This window comes from Bos indicus, chromosome 19, assembly GCF_029378745.1.
Source record: "Bos indicus isolate NIAB-ARS_2022 breed Sahiwal x Tharparkar chromosome 19, NIAB-ARS_B.indTharparkar_mat_pri_1.0, whole genome shotgun sequence".
Lineage (NCBI taxonomy): Eukaryota > Metazoa > Chordata > Mammalia > Artiodactyla > Bovidae > Bos > Bos indicus.
This window is the reverse complement of record NC_091778.1, coordinates 34,351,205-34,370,221: the sequence shown is the minus strand read 5'-3', so window position 1 is coordinate 34,370,221 and position 19,017 is coordinate 34,351,205. Positions and strand designations below refer to the sequence as shown.

At 42.7% G+C, this 19,017-nt stretch overlaps 1 protein-coding gene across 5 annotated transcripts in view; it reads right to left on the bottom strand.

The window, feature by feature from the left end:
- Positions 1-8,544: 8,544 nt before the first annotated feature.
- Positions 8,545-19,017, bottom strand: part of LOC109573730 (zinc finger protein 624) — a 50,353-nt gene continuing 39,880 nt past the window's right edge. For 4 of the 5 annotated variants that reach the window (XM_019981121.2, XM_070774348.1, XM_070774347.1 and 1 more), the window contains 2 exons: positions 18,547-18,633; positions 8,545-12,919 (listed from right to left, as the gene is read on the bottom strand). In XM_019981121.2, coding sequence (XP_019836680.1) covers positions 11,364-12,919; positions 18,547-18,633 — 1,643 coding nt within the window. In that variant the 3' untranslated portion in view covers positions 8,545-11,363. Of the gene's footprint in view, positions 12,920-18,546; positions 18,634-18,724; positions 18,930-19,017 lie in introns of all 5 variants that reach the window. The other variant, XM_019981123.2, reaches the window with a different exon arrangement.

The window sequence follows — 19,017 nt, the reverse complement described above, 5'->3', positions numbered from 1 at the left end:
TGGCACGTTGCACTGAAATCTGTAGGAACTGCAAATGCACAGTTAATTCTACCCTTGCTGAGTGTGGGCGGTGGGGCTGGTGGGGCTGGTGGTGGGGGCGAGGGACTGTCATGGTACAGGCAGATAAGAAGGATGAGAGGGAACCAGGATTAGCCAGGTGACACTGCAGAGAATGCCTGTCACCTGTGGACACCCACCTTCTTCAGTCCTGCTCCCACCAGTGTGGGGGTGGGAAGCTGCTCCCCAGCTATAAGGACTGGCTTCACATTTCTGACCCGACTCTCCATTGATTCACAGGCTGCCTCTCTTGCAGCTGCTAGAAGGAGGTTCTCTAGATGATTCTTTTCAACACTGTGAGTCAGAGGCAAGCAGCCACTGTCTAAGGCCCTAAGCCATTCCTTTCATCTTAATTGCAACCAATATCCTGCTTAGAAGTTCATCACCATCTTTAAAGGAACAGCTATTTCTGATCCCACTCTTCTTTGATGAGAAGGAGAGGAAAGCTTTTACATACTGAGGTTCAGGGAAGTCAGTCTGGTTATATATGAGTCAACTTGAACTTTATGTTAGCTAAAACAGCCTGCATCATACACCTGATTTAACCATTAAAGGGTGCAAGGACTTCCCTGGTGGTCCAGTGGCTAAGACTCCATTCTGCCAATGCAGGGGGCATGGCTTCAATCCCTGGTCAGGGAACTAGAGCCCACATGCCGCAACTAAGAGTTCACATGCCATAGCCAAAGATTCTGCATGCCGAAACTAAAGGGAAGGTCCCACGCTCCAAAATTAAAAGATCCCACATGCTGCAACCAAGACCCAGTGTGCATGCTCAGTCACTTCAGTCGTGTCCGACTCTTTGGGACCCCATGGACTGTAGCCTGCCAGGACCCTCTGTCCATAGGATTCTCTAGGCAAGAATATAGGATCCTCTTGATGCAGGGATTGAACCTCATCTCCTGCATTGCAGGCGGATTCTTTACTGCTGAGTCACTTGGGGAAGCCCAAGACCCAGCACAGCCAAATAAATAAATATTAAAAAATCATAATAATAAAGAAAAGGTGCACTGACCAGAAGCAAAGAATGTCTATGTTAAAAATAAGGATGAAATGCCTCCCCTTATTCGGACGGCAATGCTGGGACTCCTTCCTTAACCAGACTCCCTTCCTGGTTCCCAAGGCTATACTGATCCGCTGAGTAGGTGCTGGTCTGCTTTAGTTGTTTAGTTTTTCTTTTTTTTCCCTCTTGGCTTCTGGCATCTTAGTTTCCTGACCAGGGATTGAACCCAAGCCCCCATGGTGAAAGTGCTCAGTCATAATCACTGGACTGCCGAGAAGTCCCAGATACTTGACTGTTTTTTTGGAAACCCTGACGGAATGTACCCCTGTCAGGTTTGACTGTTGTTCTGACAAGCCACAAAACTGTGCTGAAAACCCTGCTTCTCCAGAGCAGGTCCTCAGAGCCACTCAGAGGCCTTCTCCTGGGCCACAGTCCTCAGCTCTCTCAAATAAAACCCTTTTGTATTCCTATTACAGACTGTTTATCACCTATTTGCACTGAAAAGGCTTATGCTTCAACCACCTTCAAGGCTTTGTGTCACCAGCAAAGCCCATAAACAGTTTTGGAGAAATAAAAATAGAATCTGGGTAATAAAATAAAGTCTTACCTTGCTTTTTGTCTGTACTGAGTCTGGTTGCTCCAGCTTACTGGGGGCTGCATGCAGAGGCCTCACACCCGTGTCTTCAGCCCAGAGCTCCCCATGGGGCGTGGCTGCCCTGGCACCTCAGCTACAGGCTGTAAACAGAAGCCTGGCTGGACACTCAATCCAACATGGAGGCAGTGAGCTGTGTGCAGAGACTGCACACAGCACTCAATCCTAGATGGTGGCAGTGGGCTGTGTGCAGAGTCGCTGTGCTGGGCACTGCAGACCTGGGTGGTAAACAGAGAGCCTTGCCCCCTCCCCACCCTGGAGACCCTATGAAGCAGCCCCACCATCACCTGACCAGCATGTCAGAAAATCTTGTCCTCTCCACCCTCTGACCCGAGGAAAAAAATCCTCCTTTGGTTCTGAACTGAGATGAGTCTCTTATTACTCAAAGCACCCTTTTGGGGCCAGACTCGGGAGGGTTGGTGACAACTGGGCAATCTCATTGCCTTAAGTTTTCTTGTCTTGGGCTTCACTGGTACCCCCACAATTTACAATTTTAAGAGAAGTCAGGCTGCCAGCCTGGAAATCAGTGGGCAGGGAGAGCCTACTTCCTTTTTTTTTTTTTTTTTTTTAATTTGATATGGACCATTTTTAAAGTCTTTATTGAATTTGTTACAATATTGCTTCTGTGTCATGTTTCGGTTTTTTGACTTCAAGGCACGTGGGATCTTAGCTCCCCAACAAGAGATCAAACCCATACTCCCTGCATTGAAAGGTGAAGTCTCAACTACAGGACCACCAGGGAAGTCCTGAGAGAGCCTACTTCTAATGTTTTTTTTTTTTTATTGTTTTTTGCTGCACTGCATGGCATGCGGGATCTTCATTCCCCAACCAGGGATTGAATTCATGCCCCCTGCAGTGGAAATGTAGAGTCTTAACCACTGGACTGCCAGGGAATTCTCTAATGTCTTATTTCTTAACAACAAAACAAGAAATCAGGCAAATCTGGAGGGTTAAGAATTGACAAGACAGAGTAAACACTGGCATTGGTTACATTCTTCACTGTAGTTTTCAACAGAGGTTTTTAATTAAAATAATGCAAAGTGTTACTCCTTCAGTTGTGTTCAAGTTTTTGCAACCCAGTGGACTGCAGCCCACCAGGCTTGTCTGTCCATGGAATTCTCCAGGCAAGAATGCTGGAGTGGGTTGCCTTTCCCTTCTCCAGGGAATCTTCCTGAGACAGGGATCAAACCCAGGTCTCCTGCAGTTCAGGCAGATTCTTTACTGTCCAAGCCACCAGGGAAGCCCTAATGCAAAAGGGACTATAAAAGATGGATGTGTGGCAGGGAAGGCTAGGTTAGAAAGTAAAGTCTGAAAAAGCTGAACAGAGTGAAAAGTTGCGAGGTGGGGGGGAAATCCTTAACTCCTTATTTCACCCAAAGGAAACTTAAGCATTAATAGTTTGCACCTCTGATACTAGAGTAATTCATATGAATTATGTTCACCTTTTGTTTTTATAAAAGAAATATATTTCCACGGCACCAAAAATTTCAAACAGCTTAGAAGGATTTAAATGAAAACAAATCATGCAATTGTTGGAGCAGAAACATCATATTCTTTAAATTGCTAATATAATTACTGATCTTTATCTGCTTGTTTTACCAGTGACTGACAGACATATGTCACATCATCACATTATGATTGAGCTTTTATTTCTTTTCTCAGTTTTGACAGTTGTTGCTTTATGTATTTCGAGTTATATTATTAAGTGAATTTCAAAGTCAGAATTTTTATCTTTCTGGTTGATTAACCCTTCAGTCATTATGAATTTTGCTCAATTCTAGCGATGCTTCCTGGCTTAAAACCTCTTTTGTCTGATATTAATATCAAGACACTAACTTTCTTTTGATCAGTGTTTACACTGTATATATCTTTTTTCCATTCTCTTACTTTCTACTTTTTTGTGTCCTTAAACTTCATCTCTTTTAAACAGAATAATTTCTCAAAAACCCAGTTTGACAATTTTTGTCTTTGACTTGAAGTATTTATTCCATTTATACCACAGGTAAATATAGATGTATTTGGGTATCAATCCACCTTCTTCCTATTTTTCTACTTGTCCAACCCTAATCTATGCTTCTTTTTCTTGCCTCTTTTTACAAAAGACCTGAGTGTCCATCATTAAACGACTGCTTGAATATACTGCAGTACATCGGAACACCGAAGTCATATGCAACTGTGAAAAGAGGGATGAAACCATCTCTGTGATTTCTAGAGTATATGTTTATGTGGAAGAGGTGGAGAGACATGTGCATACTAGGTTACAGTGTATCTAAGAACGGGTGTTGACCCTTGAACAACATGGCTTTGAGCTGTCTGTCCACTTACATGTGGATTTTTTTTTCCAGTAAGTATGAACTATAGTACTGTATGACCTGTGGTTGGTTGACTAAGCAGATGCTGAACAGAGGGGAGGAAGGAACCTTACATGTCACACTGCTGGGCAGTCGTTGCTCCTAACCCCCCGTCGTTCAAGGGTCAATATATTTCCTCAAATTTTTAAAAAAAATAATAGAATAAACCACAACCTTTTAAAATGGTTAGCTTTGGGGGACAGGTAGACAGGAAAGGGATAGACGTTGGATTTCTTGAAGTACTTTGTTCTACAGATTTTACATAGCATGAAAAAACTTCACCTAATTATAACACAGAAATACAATAAAGAAAATGCAATTTTCAAATTTTGTAAAATAAAATGAAACTGTGTATATTAGTGTCTTAACACCACAGTCTGGATCGTGAGAAATGCTACCAGACAAAGACCTAGTTTGTCCAAGAAATACATTGACAGAAATAAAAGAGAAATGTCAGAGAAATTTACAGATTGAAAAAGACTTACAAAGCATCAATTAACTTCAAAGTGTGCAACTCTCCTGGATCTTGAATCAAATAAACAGACTGTAAGAATGCAAAAAAAAAAAAAAAAGTTACACCAAGCAGGGATATCTAAGCATTCAATTGCTTTTTGATAATATTAAGAAAAAAATTTAAATGCAACAAATCTATGTCACTGTGTTTAAAAAGTCATCTTTAAATGTGTACACTGAAATATTTGCAGGTAAATAATAGGATGCTGAGACTTGCTCCAAAATAACAGGAGGTGAGTGTCAGTGGTGGACTGTAGACCGGAAGCAAGGTCGGCTGGCTGTCCAGGCAGGTGGACAGGTATGTGAGGGTCACCGGGAGAGAGAAGAGGCTGCTGCACTCTTGGAAGGATGCGATGGTAGCGGCTATAAGGGGCTGTTTGAATAGCCTCGTCACGAAGCCTCTCGGCCCCTTAAGCGGAGCTCAGGCCGAAGCTTGGAGATGTCCGAGCGCGCGCCTCGGCGGCGCGGAGACGCCCCCTCCGTTCCGCTCTCCAGCCTGGCCGGGAGCGCGCCGGCAGGTGGTCGCGAGCCGAGGGGTAGAGTCGCCGTGATCGGCGATGCGCCTGCGTAGCGAGGCTCTGCCCGCATTTCTTAGGAACGCCTGTGCGCCTGGCCCCGCCTAGCATCCCAGAATCCTCTTCAAGCCGGAAGCTGGGCTTCCGCCCGGGACTGTCGGGGCTCCTTCTCTCGAGGTCCAGGGAGGGTGACTCTGGTCCGAGCCCCTCCCTGCAGGAGGTATGCTTGGCCTCTGGTAATTCCCTCTCCTCAGTCTGATGGCGGCTTACCGGGACGGGCGAAGGTCACCCGCCACTGGATGAACTGCAGCGCTCGGGGCGGGCGGAAGATGGGCTTCAGGCAGAGGGGGCTTATTTAGCATTCTCAGAGCGGGAGGGGAGGACTCTGTGCCGAGGAACCACCTCCCTGTGGCCTGTGGGAGATAATTGAAAGGTGCAGGATCAGGGGTGGGGTGAACACTTACCTGGCTACGAAATAATCTAAACGAGAGTTGATGAAAGGCTGTGGGGATGTAGAAAAATGAACTGTAATATGAAGAGGTAAAACCCAAACCTGATGGTCCAGGCAGTCACTGACCACATGGCTCTGAAACGTGGGAAAGATCTGGATGAGAGACCAGAATTGGAGCAGGGGGGAGTGCATCATTTGCTAGGCAATTCTCATAAAGATTTGAATGTAGAAGACTCCAGGGGATGGGAGACAAAAAACTTTCAGTGCTGTAATCTCATCAAGTGCTGACCAGTACTTTGCCAACAGAGGTCCATCTAGTTAAAGCTATGGTTTTTCAGTAGTCATGTATGGATGTGAGAGTTGGACTATAAAGAAAACAGCGCCGAAGAATTGATGCTTCTGAACTGTGGTGTTGGAGAAGACTCTTGACAGTAACTTGGACAGCACGGAGATCCAACCAGTCCATCCTAAAGGAAATCAGTCCTGAATATTCATTGGAAGGACTGATGCTGAAGTTGAAACTCCAAAACTTTGGCCACCTGATGCAAAGAACTGACTCATTTGAAAAGATCGTGATGCTGGGAAAGATTGAAGGCAAGAGGAGAAGGGGACAACAGAGGATGAGATGGTTGGATGGCATCACCAACTCAATGGGAGTTGGTGATGGACTGGGAAGCCTGGTGTGCTGCAGTCCATGGGGTTGCAAAGAGTTGGACAGGACTGAGCGACTGAACTGAATCTCATCAAAATAATGTAATTTTATAGAATTGTAGGTACATACTTTTTGTATTCTGAGTTTTACCATTACTTTAAAGCAAGAACTCAACCAAGTGCTGGAGCCAAGGGTTCCAATCCCTGTTCCCTCACTGGGTGTCTGTGATCTGGGTGGGCTTCACCTTCCATGTCCACACAAAGGACTCAGTCCTGCAGACAAGCTTACACACATTATACATATCACTGTAGTGCACATGCTTGCCATTTTTAATGGGTACTGTGTTCTAAAGGGGTAGTAATTATACTGAAATATAGAGCTATGAGGAAAGTAACAGAAATAAAGGGTTGAAAGTGCATGTAAGTGAATTCATACCAGAAGATAAGAATCAAAGAATGAAACTTAATGGCATTAAGTTTTAAAGACCAAATAAAAGTTTAGCAAGAAAAACTAGTACTTGTATGAAATAGATCCTCAGAACTCTGATTTAGATCAGCAACCTGCTTTAACGTGATGGGAAGAGAGTGTAATGAGCTCAACACAGTAAATCATCAAGACACTTCATAGTCAGACCACCACATAGTTGGTATCATTCACTCAGTTGCTCTCAACTGCTCTCTACTTCGGAGAAGGCAATGGCACCCCACTCCCAATGTTCTTGCCTGGAGAATCCCAGGGATGGGGGAGCCTGGTGGGCTGCTGTCTATGGGGTCGCACAGAGTCAGACACGACTGAAGCGACTTAGCAGCAGCAGCAGCTCTCTACTTAACGTGCTTCCCAGGTTAACTGAAAAGCTCCATCCCTCTGAAAACTTATTGCTCATGGCCTTGGCACAAGACCTCTTGTGGTTAAGTGTGTCGTTTTCCAGGTACACATAGCCCTTGTGTTCCCTCCAGTGTTGTTTGCTCAACAGGACTTATTTGATCCCTAAATGTTTGCCTGGATATGTAATTATGTCTCCCCGTTACAGAATTAGATACTATGTAACCGGTGAAAGAAGGGCAGAGTTGCCTTTACTGCAGACCCTTCCAGTGGTTGGAAGGACTCAGCCCACTTGCTAAGTATGCCCAGTAGCAGAGAGCATGCCCACTGCCCAGATCTGGTTTCTAAATTGCTGCCTATAAAAAAGAGTCAGGGATTCCTGGAGAAAGGGCTCATCCCATACCTGGGGTATTGACACTGCAAGGTGAACCGGAGGTAGCTTTGTCAAAAGGCCATTAAGTGCCCAAAGGTTGGAGAGGAACGACAGAGGACAAAAGGGCTACCTGAAGGTTTCTAACTGGCCAAGTCTGGGATAATCAGAGAATCTGAAACAGTGATCCTAACCGTGCAGCACCGAATCATATGTCATCACTGCTGGTGACTCCTGACTCTTGCAAAATCGGTAATTTAAGGAAAGACTTGAGTGTGATCCTGTCTCTAGTGGTCCCAGCTGATGAAGGAAAACTCTTCCTTACAGAGTACCAGTCAATAAATGTAGGAAAGACAGAATTAGAAAATTTCAGCAAATTTTGCTGAAATAATGGATTCTGGCAAGGATCATCATCATTGGATCCCCAAAACCGCCAGGGAAAAGGTTGCTGGTAAATGGGCTACCTACGCACTGCCACATCACTGCACAGGTTATCTATTACCTGCAACAGCAAGGACATCCTTTTAAGTTGGGAAGATGTGATCAAATTTTGCATCACAGTGAGTCATCAGTTTGTTTTTTTTTTGGCTGTGCCAGGCAGCATGCACGATTCCCCAACCATGGATCAAACCCATGTCCCCTGCATTGGGAGTGCAGTCTTAATCACTGGACTGCCAGGGAAGTCCCTAGTCAACCCAATATTGAGACTTTTGATGGGATGCAGTATGAAATACATCTGTGAAGTGTTAATGTAAAAAACGTGTAACATGAATATACCAAGCCTTTGGCCCTAACTGCTAATTTACAGAAACTACAGGAACAAGATAAACAAACCACATGTACAATCTATTAAATCCTGAAAGACATTCTACAACTGACCTGTTCTATTTAAAGGAGGAAAAAAAAAAAAGTCCTGGAAAACAAACCTTAAGGCAGGAAGCTATTCTGGGTGGAAGGAACAGACAAGCATCTGTACGGCTTGAAGATGGAAACACAGACTGAGTGCTTGGTAGTTGGGAGTTAATGTTCATTTTTTGAGATATGTAATATTATTGTGGTTTTTAGGAGATGCATGGTTAGTCTTAAGGGGTGAAATGTCTGTAAGTTACTCTCCAGTTGTTCAGTAAAAAATATGGCAAAATGTTAATTTTTGAATCTAGGTGGATATATATAGTTCATTTTATTTAACTTTTCTGTATATTTGAACATTTCATAATAAAAAGTTGTGGAAAATAATACTACCTGTTTAAAAAAAAAAAACTTCAAAGCATGGATCAGACAACTGTAAAAGTGGGAAAAACATGAAGATCTAGGATTCTCCACGATTATTATTATAAGGGCATCAACTGCCTCAGTGTTTTCAGTGGAAGACCTTATAAATGTATTATTTACACAAAACACACAAAGGTAGGAAACACAGATTAATGCAAAGAAAGGTGCTATGGACTGTAACACTCCACACTTTCTTTCCAGGAGAATAAAGTATAAGGTATGAAGTGCTGTTACAAAAATTGCACCTTAAATACAATGGTTACTTTTTTAACATAACTATGGCATGAGCATAATCTGAGAATTATGCAACCTTGAGAAAACCTGCACTTTGTGAAGGGTGATTCCATGACATCGAGGTTAACTAGGAGGACAAGGGGAAAGCAGCTTCTTGAAGAAAACGCTCAAGAAGAGAACCTGGAAGATGCTGGCACTCCAGGTCCTTTGCCACCTCCCCCTCAGGTCTTTCCAATATCCAAATGAAGCTGCATGCTCCACACAGGCTTCCAGTGTTATTTATGGCACCAGAATTTATATCAGGTTTTCCTCACCTAGCTCAGGAAAGCTTATATAAAGATGTCCCGTGACATTTTAGGAATATCCCCACTAATAAGATTGGGGATTCTGGTTCTTCATTTTGAAGTCATTCCTATTAGTAACAAATGGCCAATATTTGTTAGATATTTCTTTGCATGTATGCACCAAAAACTATAAAGATTTGCCAATTTCACACATCATTACTCTACCTTATTACTCCAGCCTAACTTGACTACATATTCATTAATTCAACCAGCATATCTCAACCACCTACCAAAAGCAAGGCACTGAAGGAACACAAGCAGAAGGGAAGGTCAGCTGTCAGCACATGGTCTGAAATTCTGAGAGTACAATGCTGTGGACAGTACATACAGTAGTGGTTTCACCTATTTCTAATTGTGTTTCTACCAGTTTTCCTTGTGTGCTGCTTGGGGCCCCACAGTTATTACTGTGTAATAATTACTGCAACAGTGATAGTTTCTGCATCATTGCTTTTTCCAATGAAATGTACCGTTATCTTAAGAGTAATCCCTATTTTACTTACATGTATGAAGAGTACCAATTTTAGTGATTCTTTTGAAACCAGTCATTTCAATTTTAGTTTCTTCTTACATAAATAGGCTGGTTTGCTTTTTCATTCACGTGGCCACTCTTACTTTCTTAGGTAATCAAGCCTAGTTAACATTTCAGCTGTAAGTAGTCTCTGTATCCTCTTTTCTCACCCTTAAAGTCTTTAGATTTTTTTTTCCCTGACCCACTTTCTGCACTAAACTCAAACCCATTTCCCACTAATTTTTTCCTCATACTGTTTAAATAGCTGCTTTCATTCATTACTTTCTTAAGATAACGGGGCTGCATTTAGCAATCCATTTCAGCAGGTTCTTAGCTTCATTCCATGAAGCACTAGTTAAGATCACGTCCTTGACTTTGTTACCTTTCATTATTTTAGAAAGCTTTCTGTTGCTTCAGTCAGCTGTGACTTTCAGCAGGCAAGCCCTGGAAGGATCTAACTAGGAGGTCTGGGCCCTGAGCACAGCAGGCACTCAAGAAACATGTTTCAAAGGAAGAAACGGACTTTCTACAGTAAGACAGTCACGGGGGAGCCTTAGGGTATGATTTTAGGAGTCAGATGGGGGAAAAAAGGAACTGTGAATTTAGGAATCAGATTGGGGGGTGGGAAGAACTGTATTCTTTTTTTTTCTTCTGATGACAGCTGTCAAAAGCTAATGTGTGCTTAGCTGTGTCCAACTCTTTGCAACCCCATTCATTGCCTGGAGCCAAAATACTGGAGTGGGTTGCCATTTCCTCCAGGGGATCATCCCAACCCAGGGATTGAACCTGGGTCTCCTGCATCTCCTGATTGGCAGGGAGATTCTTTACCACTGAGTCACCTGGGAAGCCTGTCAAAAGCTAGGGAGACTCAGGCTATTATGTTTTAGATACTAAATATACCTAAATTTTAAATTGTTTCAATTTTAATTTTTGCCTGTTTAAGAAAATTTGTGCATGTGTCTAAGGGTTACAGACACATTAGCTTCTCCTAACAGATCATCTTTCACTAGGCTGCTCTTCCTTTAACATCTCAGTATTTAGAGGAAAGCATAATTAAACAGTGGTCACACAAAAGTCCTTCCTTAACATACTTTCAACCATTTTCTTTTTTGGCAAACCTACTGGCTTCACGTGGCAGTTATGGCATAACAGGAAAAGGGAAGGGGGCCCTTTACATATTTAAGGCTTCAAAGCTGGGAAGAACTAAAGGCTGGAGGGCAGCTCTTCTGTTCTGTCACCCTGGGATTACCCTCTGGTGTGGAAGCTCTACTGGATGGAAGCCTTCCTGTTACAGTACATTCTTAAGGCCTCATGAAGAAGTACTTGAAACTCGGTCTGAGTTAGTGGCTAACAGGTTTCTGGCACTCTTCCTTTCCTACAGTTTCTTTCTGGAATGAACTAAACCAGTATCAAATAAAGGTTATTATGAAGTGAATGTTTTCATCTGAAATTTCACAGTACATTTAAATAGGTTATACTCCCATCACTAATTCCGATACTTCTGCTGAGTGAAAATCTAACCCATATTGCACTTCTTTTGAATAATGTTTTCAACAAGCACAGTACAAAATAAAACGCAGAATGATTAGGTCTGAAAACCTATGCGCAGTCTCCCGGATGCATTAGTTTCGATTTTTGGCACCTGTGTGGACGCGCTGATGCTGGATGAGGTTCGTACTCTGGGTGAAGCTTTTGCCACATATGCGGCACGCATAGGGCTTCTCTCCCGTGTGAATCCTCTGGTGCTGAATAAGGCATGTTCTCTGGCTAAAATCTTTGTTGCATGCGTTACATTTATAGGGTCTCTCTCCAGTATGAGTTCTCTGATGCTGATTAAGTGATGAGGAATAAATGAACGCCTTCCCACACTCGTTGCATTTGTAGGGTTTCTCTCCAGTGTGAATCCTTTGATGCTGAGTAAGGTTGGCACCCTGTCTATATGCTTTCCCACATATGTTGCATTTAAATGGTTTTTCACCATTGTGAATCCTCTGGTGCTGAGTAAGGTGAACGCTCTGGCTGAATGCTTTCCCACACACGCTGCACTTATAGGGTTTCTCCCCAGTATGTGTTCTGTGATGCTGGGTGAGGTTTGCACTCTGGCTGAAGGCTTTCCCACATATGCTACATATATAGGACTTCTCTCCAGTGTGAGTGGTCTGGTGCTGAATAAGTGTGGAGGAGTGAGCGAAGGCTTTTCCACATTCGTTACATTTGTAACACTTCTCTCCAGAGTGAATTCTCTGATGTCGAATAAGGTAAGTGCTCTGACTGAATACTTTCCAGCACTCATTGCATTTATATGGTTTTTTTCCTGTGTGTATCTTCTGATGCTGGAGGAGGTGTGTGCTCTGGCTGAAGGTCTTCCCACATTCGTTGCATATGTAAGGTTTTTCACCAGTATGAACTCTCTGGTGATTAATGAGTGATGAGCTGTGGCTGAAGGTTTTACCGCATTCCAAGCACTTGTAGGGTTTCTCTCCCGTGTGTGTCCTCTGGTGGATGGTGAGGTGAGCACGCTGGCTGAAGTCTTTCCCACAGTCATCACACTTGTAGGGCTTCTCTCCTGTGTGGATCCGCTGGTGGATGGTGAGGTGGGCACGCTGGCTGAAGGCTTTCCCGCACTGGTGGCATTCATAGGGTTTCTCTCCTGTGTGCATCCTCTGATGTGCAATGAGGGATGAGACGTGTCTGAACTCTTTGCCGCACTCTTCACATTCGTAAGACTTCTCTTTGGCATGGCTGTTTTGGTGTGCGATGAGGGACGGGTACTTCCTGAACTTCTTCCCACACACCTTACACTTATAAGGCTTCTCTCCGGGGTATATTTTCCTGTGTACGACGCCGGGGATGAAGGTCTTGTCTTCATCGTACATGAAAGTTTTATTGTCTGACTGGGTACCAAACTGCATAATTAGGTTTGAATGCTTTTCAAAATCACTTCTATATATATCATATTTATAGTCTTCGACAGGACCATCTTCTTGTGAAAGGACTGACTTCTTAACACCGAAATGTCTCCTTTTGGTGGGAATTCTCCTGAAGGTCTCTGCCACTTGCCCCTCCATTCTGTCATCATAGTCAGAGGGTTCTTCCAGTTTGATGAGCTTGATTCCATCCTTTTTGAGTTTAGAAACATTTTCCACCAGAGTACACTCTTGGGCTTTGGTTTCCCATTCTGAAATTAAAAAAATACATATAAAAAAGTCTTCCTCTGTTTGGAGAAAGGAAACTGCTAAAGTAGAAACAAAATAATGAACATGAATAAAATGCCTAAAAAGACTGTGGCTTTGACAGCCTCAACATTGTCCTCAACGTTCAGGAAAGGAGGATAAAACAGCAGAAAACAGGCCTAAATAGTTGAAGGAGGAGCAGCTCCCCTCTATTTAACACTAGCGTGGAGTTACTAGGATAGGTGAGGTCAGGCAACAGAGCTAAGAAGTGAAAACAAATGATGAACAACGTGGTATGACTTTCATTACATAATCATTTATAATCATATAAGTTAATTTACATAACAGGTCATAAAGCAGGCTGGCTGTCACCACCCCTCCTTCCAATCTACCCTGGACACCATCATGATATCCTGGGCAGTTTCATGGCATGTGTCCCTGCTTTAATACTTAGAGTAACTCCTACAGCCTTGGAGCAGTGGTCCAGACCCTCAGCGTAAGCATCACTGTCACCTGAAACACATCAAGTGACTGGGATCCTCCCAGACATCCTGAGGCAGAAACCCTGGGAGTAGGGCTGAGCCCTCCAGGAAGTTTAAATCACACTGAAGTTTCAGGATCAGTGGCTTAAAGGATGAAAGTTAAAGGAAAAAAAAGTTAAAATACCTCCATTCAGTTCTCAGGCCCCAAATAATCTACCCTTTTCTATTGTACTCTCCCCTCTTCCACACCTCACATTCACCTTAAAGTTCGACATTATCCACATATCTTACAACTGTGTCCTCATCATCTTCTGAAGGTGCCACTAATTCCAGACTCCAGATTTCTCTTATGACACCTTCACCTATTAAGAAAGATGCTTATGGCCCAGCTCATGTTTCTTTCTCCTTCTTAGAATCCTAAAGTACAGATTAAGTTGAATCATACAAAACTGCCTTGTATATAGGTCAAAATGGCAGAATATCAGCAGTTTCATATAGTTCAACTTAATATCATGTTGGGCCGATGGCAGAAGTTGGCCTTACATCATTTCATAGTTTTGTGTGTTTATTTCCAACTCAGATGCAAACTCTGGAAATGGCTTATCCTTCTCTTACATTTCCTTCAGAAAAAGGCATAAGACTCTGGATATGGAGGCCACTCAAGTGAACCTGGTAAAATAAATGATGATACCTTGCTGTAAAATGGTGAACTCAAACGAAAGCATGTGCATGTGTGCGCACACACACACAGGGACCCTAAAACCTGACTGCAAAGCCATCAAATATTCATTTGTTGATGCCTATGTTTCATTATGATGACGTAAAACAAATTTAAGCTACAACACCTTTGAAATCAGGTAAGAAACTTGTAACTTGAAAATATTAAGAATCATATAATGAAACATCAAATAGACTTTATAATACAGTACAAACAATACTGGATTGTTCAGAAACTTTCTAAGTTGCAGATCAAAGTAGGATATTTACAAATATATCCATTCAGTAGACTCATCCATCAGTAAAGGACTAGTTAGAATAGGAGACAATGGAATAGTAGGTACATTGACCTGAAAAAGTGTTCAGGACATATTAACAGGAAAAAAAGAGAGAGAAAATGGTATGTAGGGAAAGATCCCATCAGTGTAAAGATGTGTATCTCCGACTCCTCACCCCAAACCAGGGCCCTCTCCCCTCAGATCAGCATTCTCTGCATGCGTGCACATACATGTGGTTAAGCAAAGGGAGACATGTATTTTGTTGCTCTGCCTTGTGCTGCTTCGATTTACACACTACTTTTATTACTTCGATTCAAATACAAAAATTAGACATTACAAAATGCTTAGGAGTAATGTTAAATGAAAAAAGCAGTATTATGACTAGCATGAAAACTCATTACAACTAGGTAAATATTATCAAGATGCCAACAATGGGATTTTTAAGCTTCAAAAAATATTTTCTGATTTTCAAGAAATTGCCTGTATTTCTTTATTATTTAGTACTACAAATGTTGATATATTACTTTATCTAGTGGAAAAAAATTTAAAAACAACTTTCTTAAACCAGGATTTATTACTCCCTCCTTAAAAAAAAATAAATAAAATGAGAACATAATGGAATGCATGGGAAAGTGTGTGTATGTATGTATGTGTATATGTGTGTTTGTGTATGTATGTGTGTGTATATATATACACACACACACATATACACACACACATATTATGGTTTCTGAGGTGGCTCAGCAGTAAAGAATCCACCTGCCAATGCAGGAGATGCAAGACACGGGTTCCATCCCTGAGTTGGGAAAATCCCCTGGAGCAGGAAATGGCAATCTGCTCCAGTATTCTTGTTGGGAAAATACCATGGACAGAAGAGCCTGGAAGGCTACATTCCATGGGGTTGCAGAGCTGGACACAGCTGGGCGACTGAGCACAAGCACAGGAGTAGTGTGTATATAAAGACAAGCGAGTCCCAGAAACTGGGTTTAGCTTCTATGTGATCAGAATCAGTCTATGACAGAATGTCCCCTACACCTGAAAAGGAAGTGCTAAAGTTATAATTAGGGACTTCCCTGGTGGTCTAGTGGCTAAGACTCCTAGGTTCCAAAGCAGGGGGCCTGGGTTCAATCCTTGGTAAGGGAATTAAATCCCACATGCTGCAAACTAAAGACTTGGTACAGCCAAATAAATAAATAAAATAAAGTTATAATTAACAAGCTTAAAGTAACAAGCCAAAATGATGACGACAAAGAAATGGCTACTGTAAGCATACATTCTTAAACCAATGAGACCACTAAGCAGGGCTTAAATATGTATATATAACTAACCAGAAAGAATGGATTAAAAGCATAAGGTATCACACAGTGGTATAATATTTCTAGCAGGAGAGATCAGTGTTGATCAGGCTACCAAGGGAGGGATATCAAGGATGGGGGGAGGTCTGGTCTGAACCTGAAGAAATAGGTGGTCCTGTATGATGTAAAGAACCATGAACTTCTAAGACAGGACTTCTAAGACAGGCCATCAGAGACCAACACAGATGCTCGAACTGTGAGTTGTCAAAGTTCCCACTCCTCAAACACGACTGATGAGATGTTGTAACCAAAGGTTCAACTTACACCTCTCTGAGCCACTAAGAAAGTAAAACCCTTAGAGGCCCCAAATCAAGTAAAAGCAGAAGACCGGGAGTCTTGGAAGTTGACGCTGACTGCCCGAAAAACTCCTCCATCGTGTTGATGGCCTCCAGCTGCCCATTAAGGGTGCAAGGGGTTTGGGGGCCAGAAGACAGAGCTTGTAGCCAACCAGGAGGGGCAGGGGGTGGGAGCCTGTATGCTCTGTGCCACACCCTCTTTATAGAGGATGGGCTAGAAAAACAAACAAAACGCAAAAGCTCACCTCAACTGAAGAAGAGGAACTTGCCTTTCTCAGTTTTGTGCTCTTTGGTGGGAGCAAAATCCGCCCCCCCCAATAGGCCCCCTTTTGGGGGTTTGTAGCCTTAATTCAACCTAAATTATCTGAAAAACTGAAGTGGCCCCAAAGGGGCAGTGCCTCCCAGAAGACTGTCCTGACTGCAGTGCAGGGCTAGTTCCATCCTGCCACATGTTTTCTCAGTATTTAGACTGTGCTAAAATCACTCCCTAAATAATTTGGTGTATATTTTGTGTCACTCTGCCAACTAAAGCCAATAGGCCATAAATTATAAGAAGAATTAGTTTGTCAAGTAGCACCTTTAAAATACCTGGTGATCAGATAAAGTTACCTTTTTAAAAAAATGAAGCAATCGGCTCTAAGGGAGCATATTATTCTCTGTGATTACTATTTAATTTACTGTTACGACTATATTCCAGCATTGATACTGGTAGACAACCAGAAATCAGTGCCTTAAAAAAGGAGGGGTGGTGGATAGGAAAGGAAATGCAAATGAGTACAATGTACTTCTTTTCTACACAAAAGGAGAGCTAAGACTATATTTATGATTTATCTCTGCAAAGAGAAACACAGGAAGGATAAACCAGAGACAAGTGAACAGAGTAAACTGCACAGAGTGGGTTGGAACAGGGCAGGAGGGAAGACAGCACACGCTTTTCTCTACAGTTTTCACTTCTGAACCATGTTAATGCTTTTACAGACTCAAAAATATAAGATTAAACAAAAAATAATCAAGAAATAAGAAAATACTAAAACTGAACCCAAATGGAATCAAACAAGCTCAAATGTACATGGAACTGTTAAGAAAACCAGAAGGGAAGAATTCAAGTAACTCTGAACCCAGCATCCTTGGTGGATATCCTTGTGTATACTTGGTGGAATATTTCCTGAGGACAAGAAGGCGTTCTGAATATTACCTGAACAGTCTGTTATTTCAGCGATATAATTCTGAAACCATTCTTGTGTGTATTATTATGACAGAGCAAATGAGTAGACAGATATACTGATGCTGGGAACCAGGTGACTCACTGTGGGAAAGAAGTAGAAAGTGGATACGGGAAGGTACAAGATGGACCTTGTGATGCTGAACTGGAATTTGAGTTACCAGTATGAATCCAGGTTTCAAGAAACCCACACACACAGCTCTACCTACTGAACTGATCTAGAAGCAATGGTACCCAGGTTAGTGAACACCCTCATTGCCCAGATTCTGGCTTCTCATCACTAATCTCCACTACAATGAACCACTGTTCCTCAGAGAAATTCCAGGTCTAAGGTGGGCATGAGGTGTGCCTACAGACCATCCTCTGCCAGGAAGCCAGGAACACTGAAACATGGATGGAGATGCCTCAAAAGGACATTTGGGCTGAAAGGCGGCCATCACCCACATTTGGGACAACTGATAATTAAAAGCAACTTCCCCACCCCACAAATGGAATGGACCAATAATACACTGAATTTTTAAAAATGCCGTTAGTCCGTAGTGACACGTACACATAAGAACGGGATGGGAGGAGGGATAGCTGTTTTTTACAGATAAGTAATTTCGAATAGATGAAGAATTAGAAAATCACCATTTTTCAACCTGCAATGTAATAAAGCAAGGATCTTCAGTGGACGCTACGAACCTTAAATGAAAGATCATCAGGGACTGGAATAGTCATTCTAGGTGTCAATCCACAGATGACTACACAGATGTAGGAACTGTGTGAATTCGGCAAACAGGTAGAGACTTCTGTCCGTATAGCTCTGGCTTTACATGTTTTCACAATTTCTGGTCTTGTAAACATGTTATCTTTTTAAATAATGAGAAAATAAAAAAGGAAGAACTGAGGTAGGAGACTAGAGGCAGGTGGATACAGGATTTTGTCAATAAACAGAGTAAAAGAAATTCAAAAAGATGTCGAAAGGGTTTGAAATTTAAGATCTTAGGGGACGTTCATGTGTGCTTAAGAACACAAGGAGGGAACACAAGGAAAGCCCCCGACAGAGCTCTAACAGAGGGAAACCAAGGGTCATGGAGAAGTACAAGATGATATATGGTAGACCTTTTCCTGAAGACGGGATCTGGAAAGAAGCATCACCGAGCAGCTCAGTCATCTCGACAAGCTGGGGTGTCTCTGTGTACAGTGAGTGACTTGGCCATACTTAAAAACACATCTCACACACTTAGGATAACACAGGCTCTTAAGCACAAAGAATCTTGTCCACTGGTGGTTCTCTCACCTGGACTTGGGCCTTCTAGAATTTCTTTTAGCACCATCCATGGTTCTTCCAACATGGGGATCACAGTTGGTCTATATACTGTAAGTCCTGTCCAGGAGGAACAAAATGAGTTTTACCCTGGAGATAAACAGTCATTCTACTTTTATTAACTGACTTCTTCTTACCCATGAGGACAGACCTCTTACAGGAAAAGAACGATTCAGACACGATCTCATGAATGAGGTCACTGCCCTTTTGGAGCAGGGACAAAAATCTCCCACCACCCTGGAGGATGCGTGTGCAGAGACTGTGGGGGAGGCAGGCGCTGGGCAAGGCGTGGGGTGGCGGTCTTGGGGGGCCGTGCATCGTGGTTCCTGATGACCTTTCACTTTGAAACCTTTCATCTGGGAAAAGGGAGCAGAAATTGGCTGTTTCTGTGCCTGAACAGATGAGCATGTTCACCTCTAGGCCCAACCCACTTTTGAGAGCTGA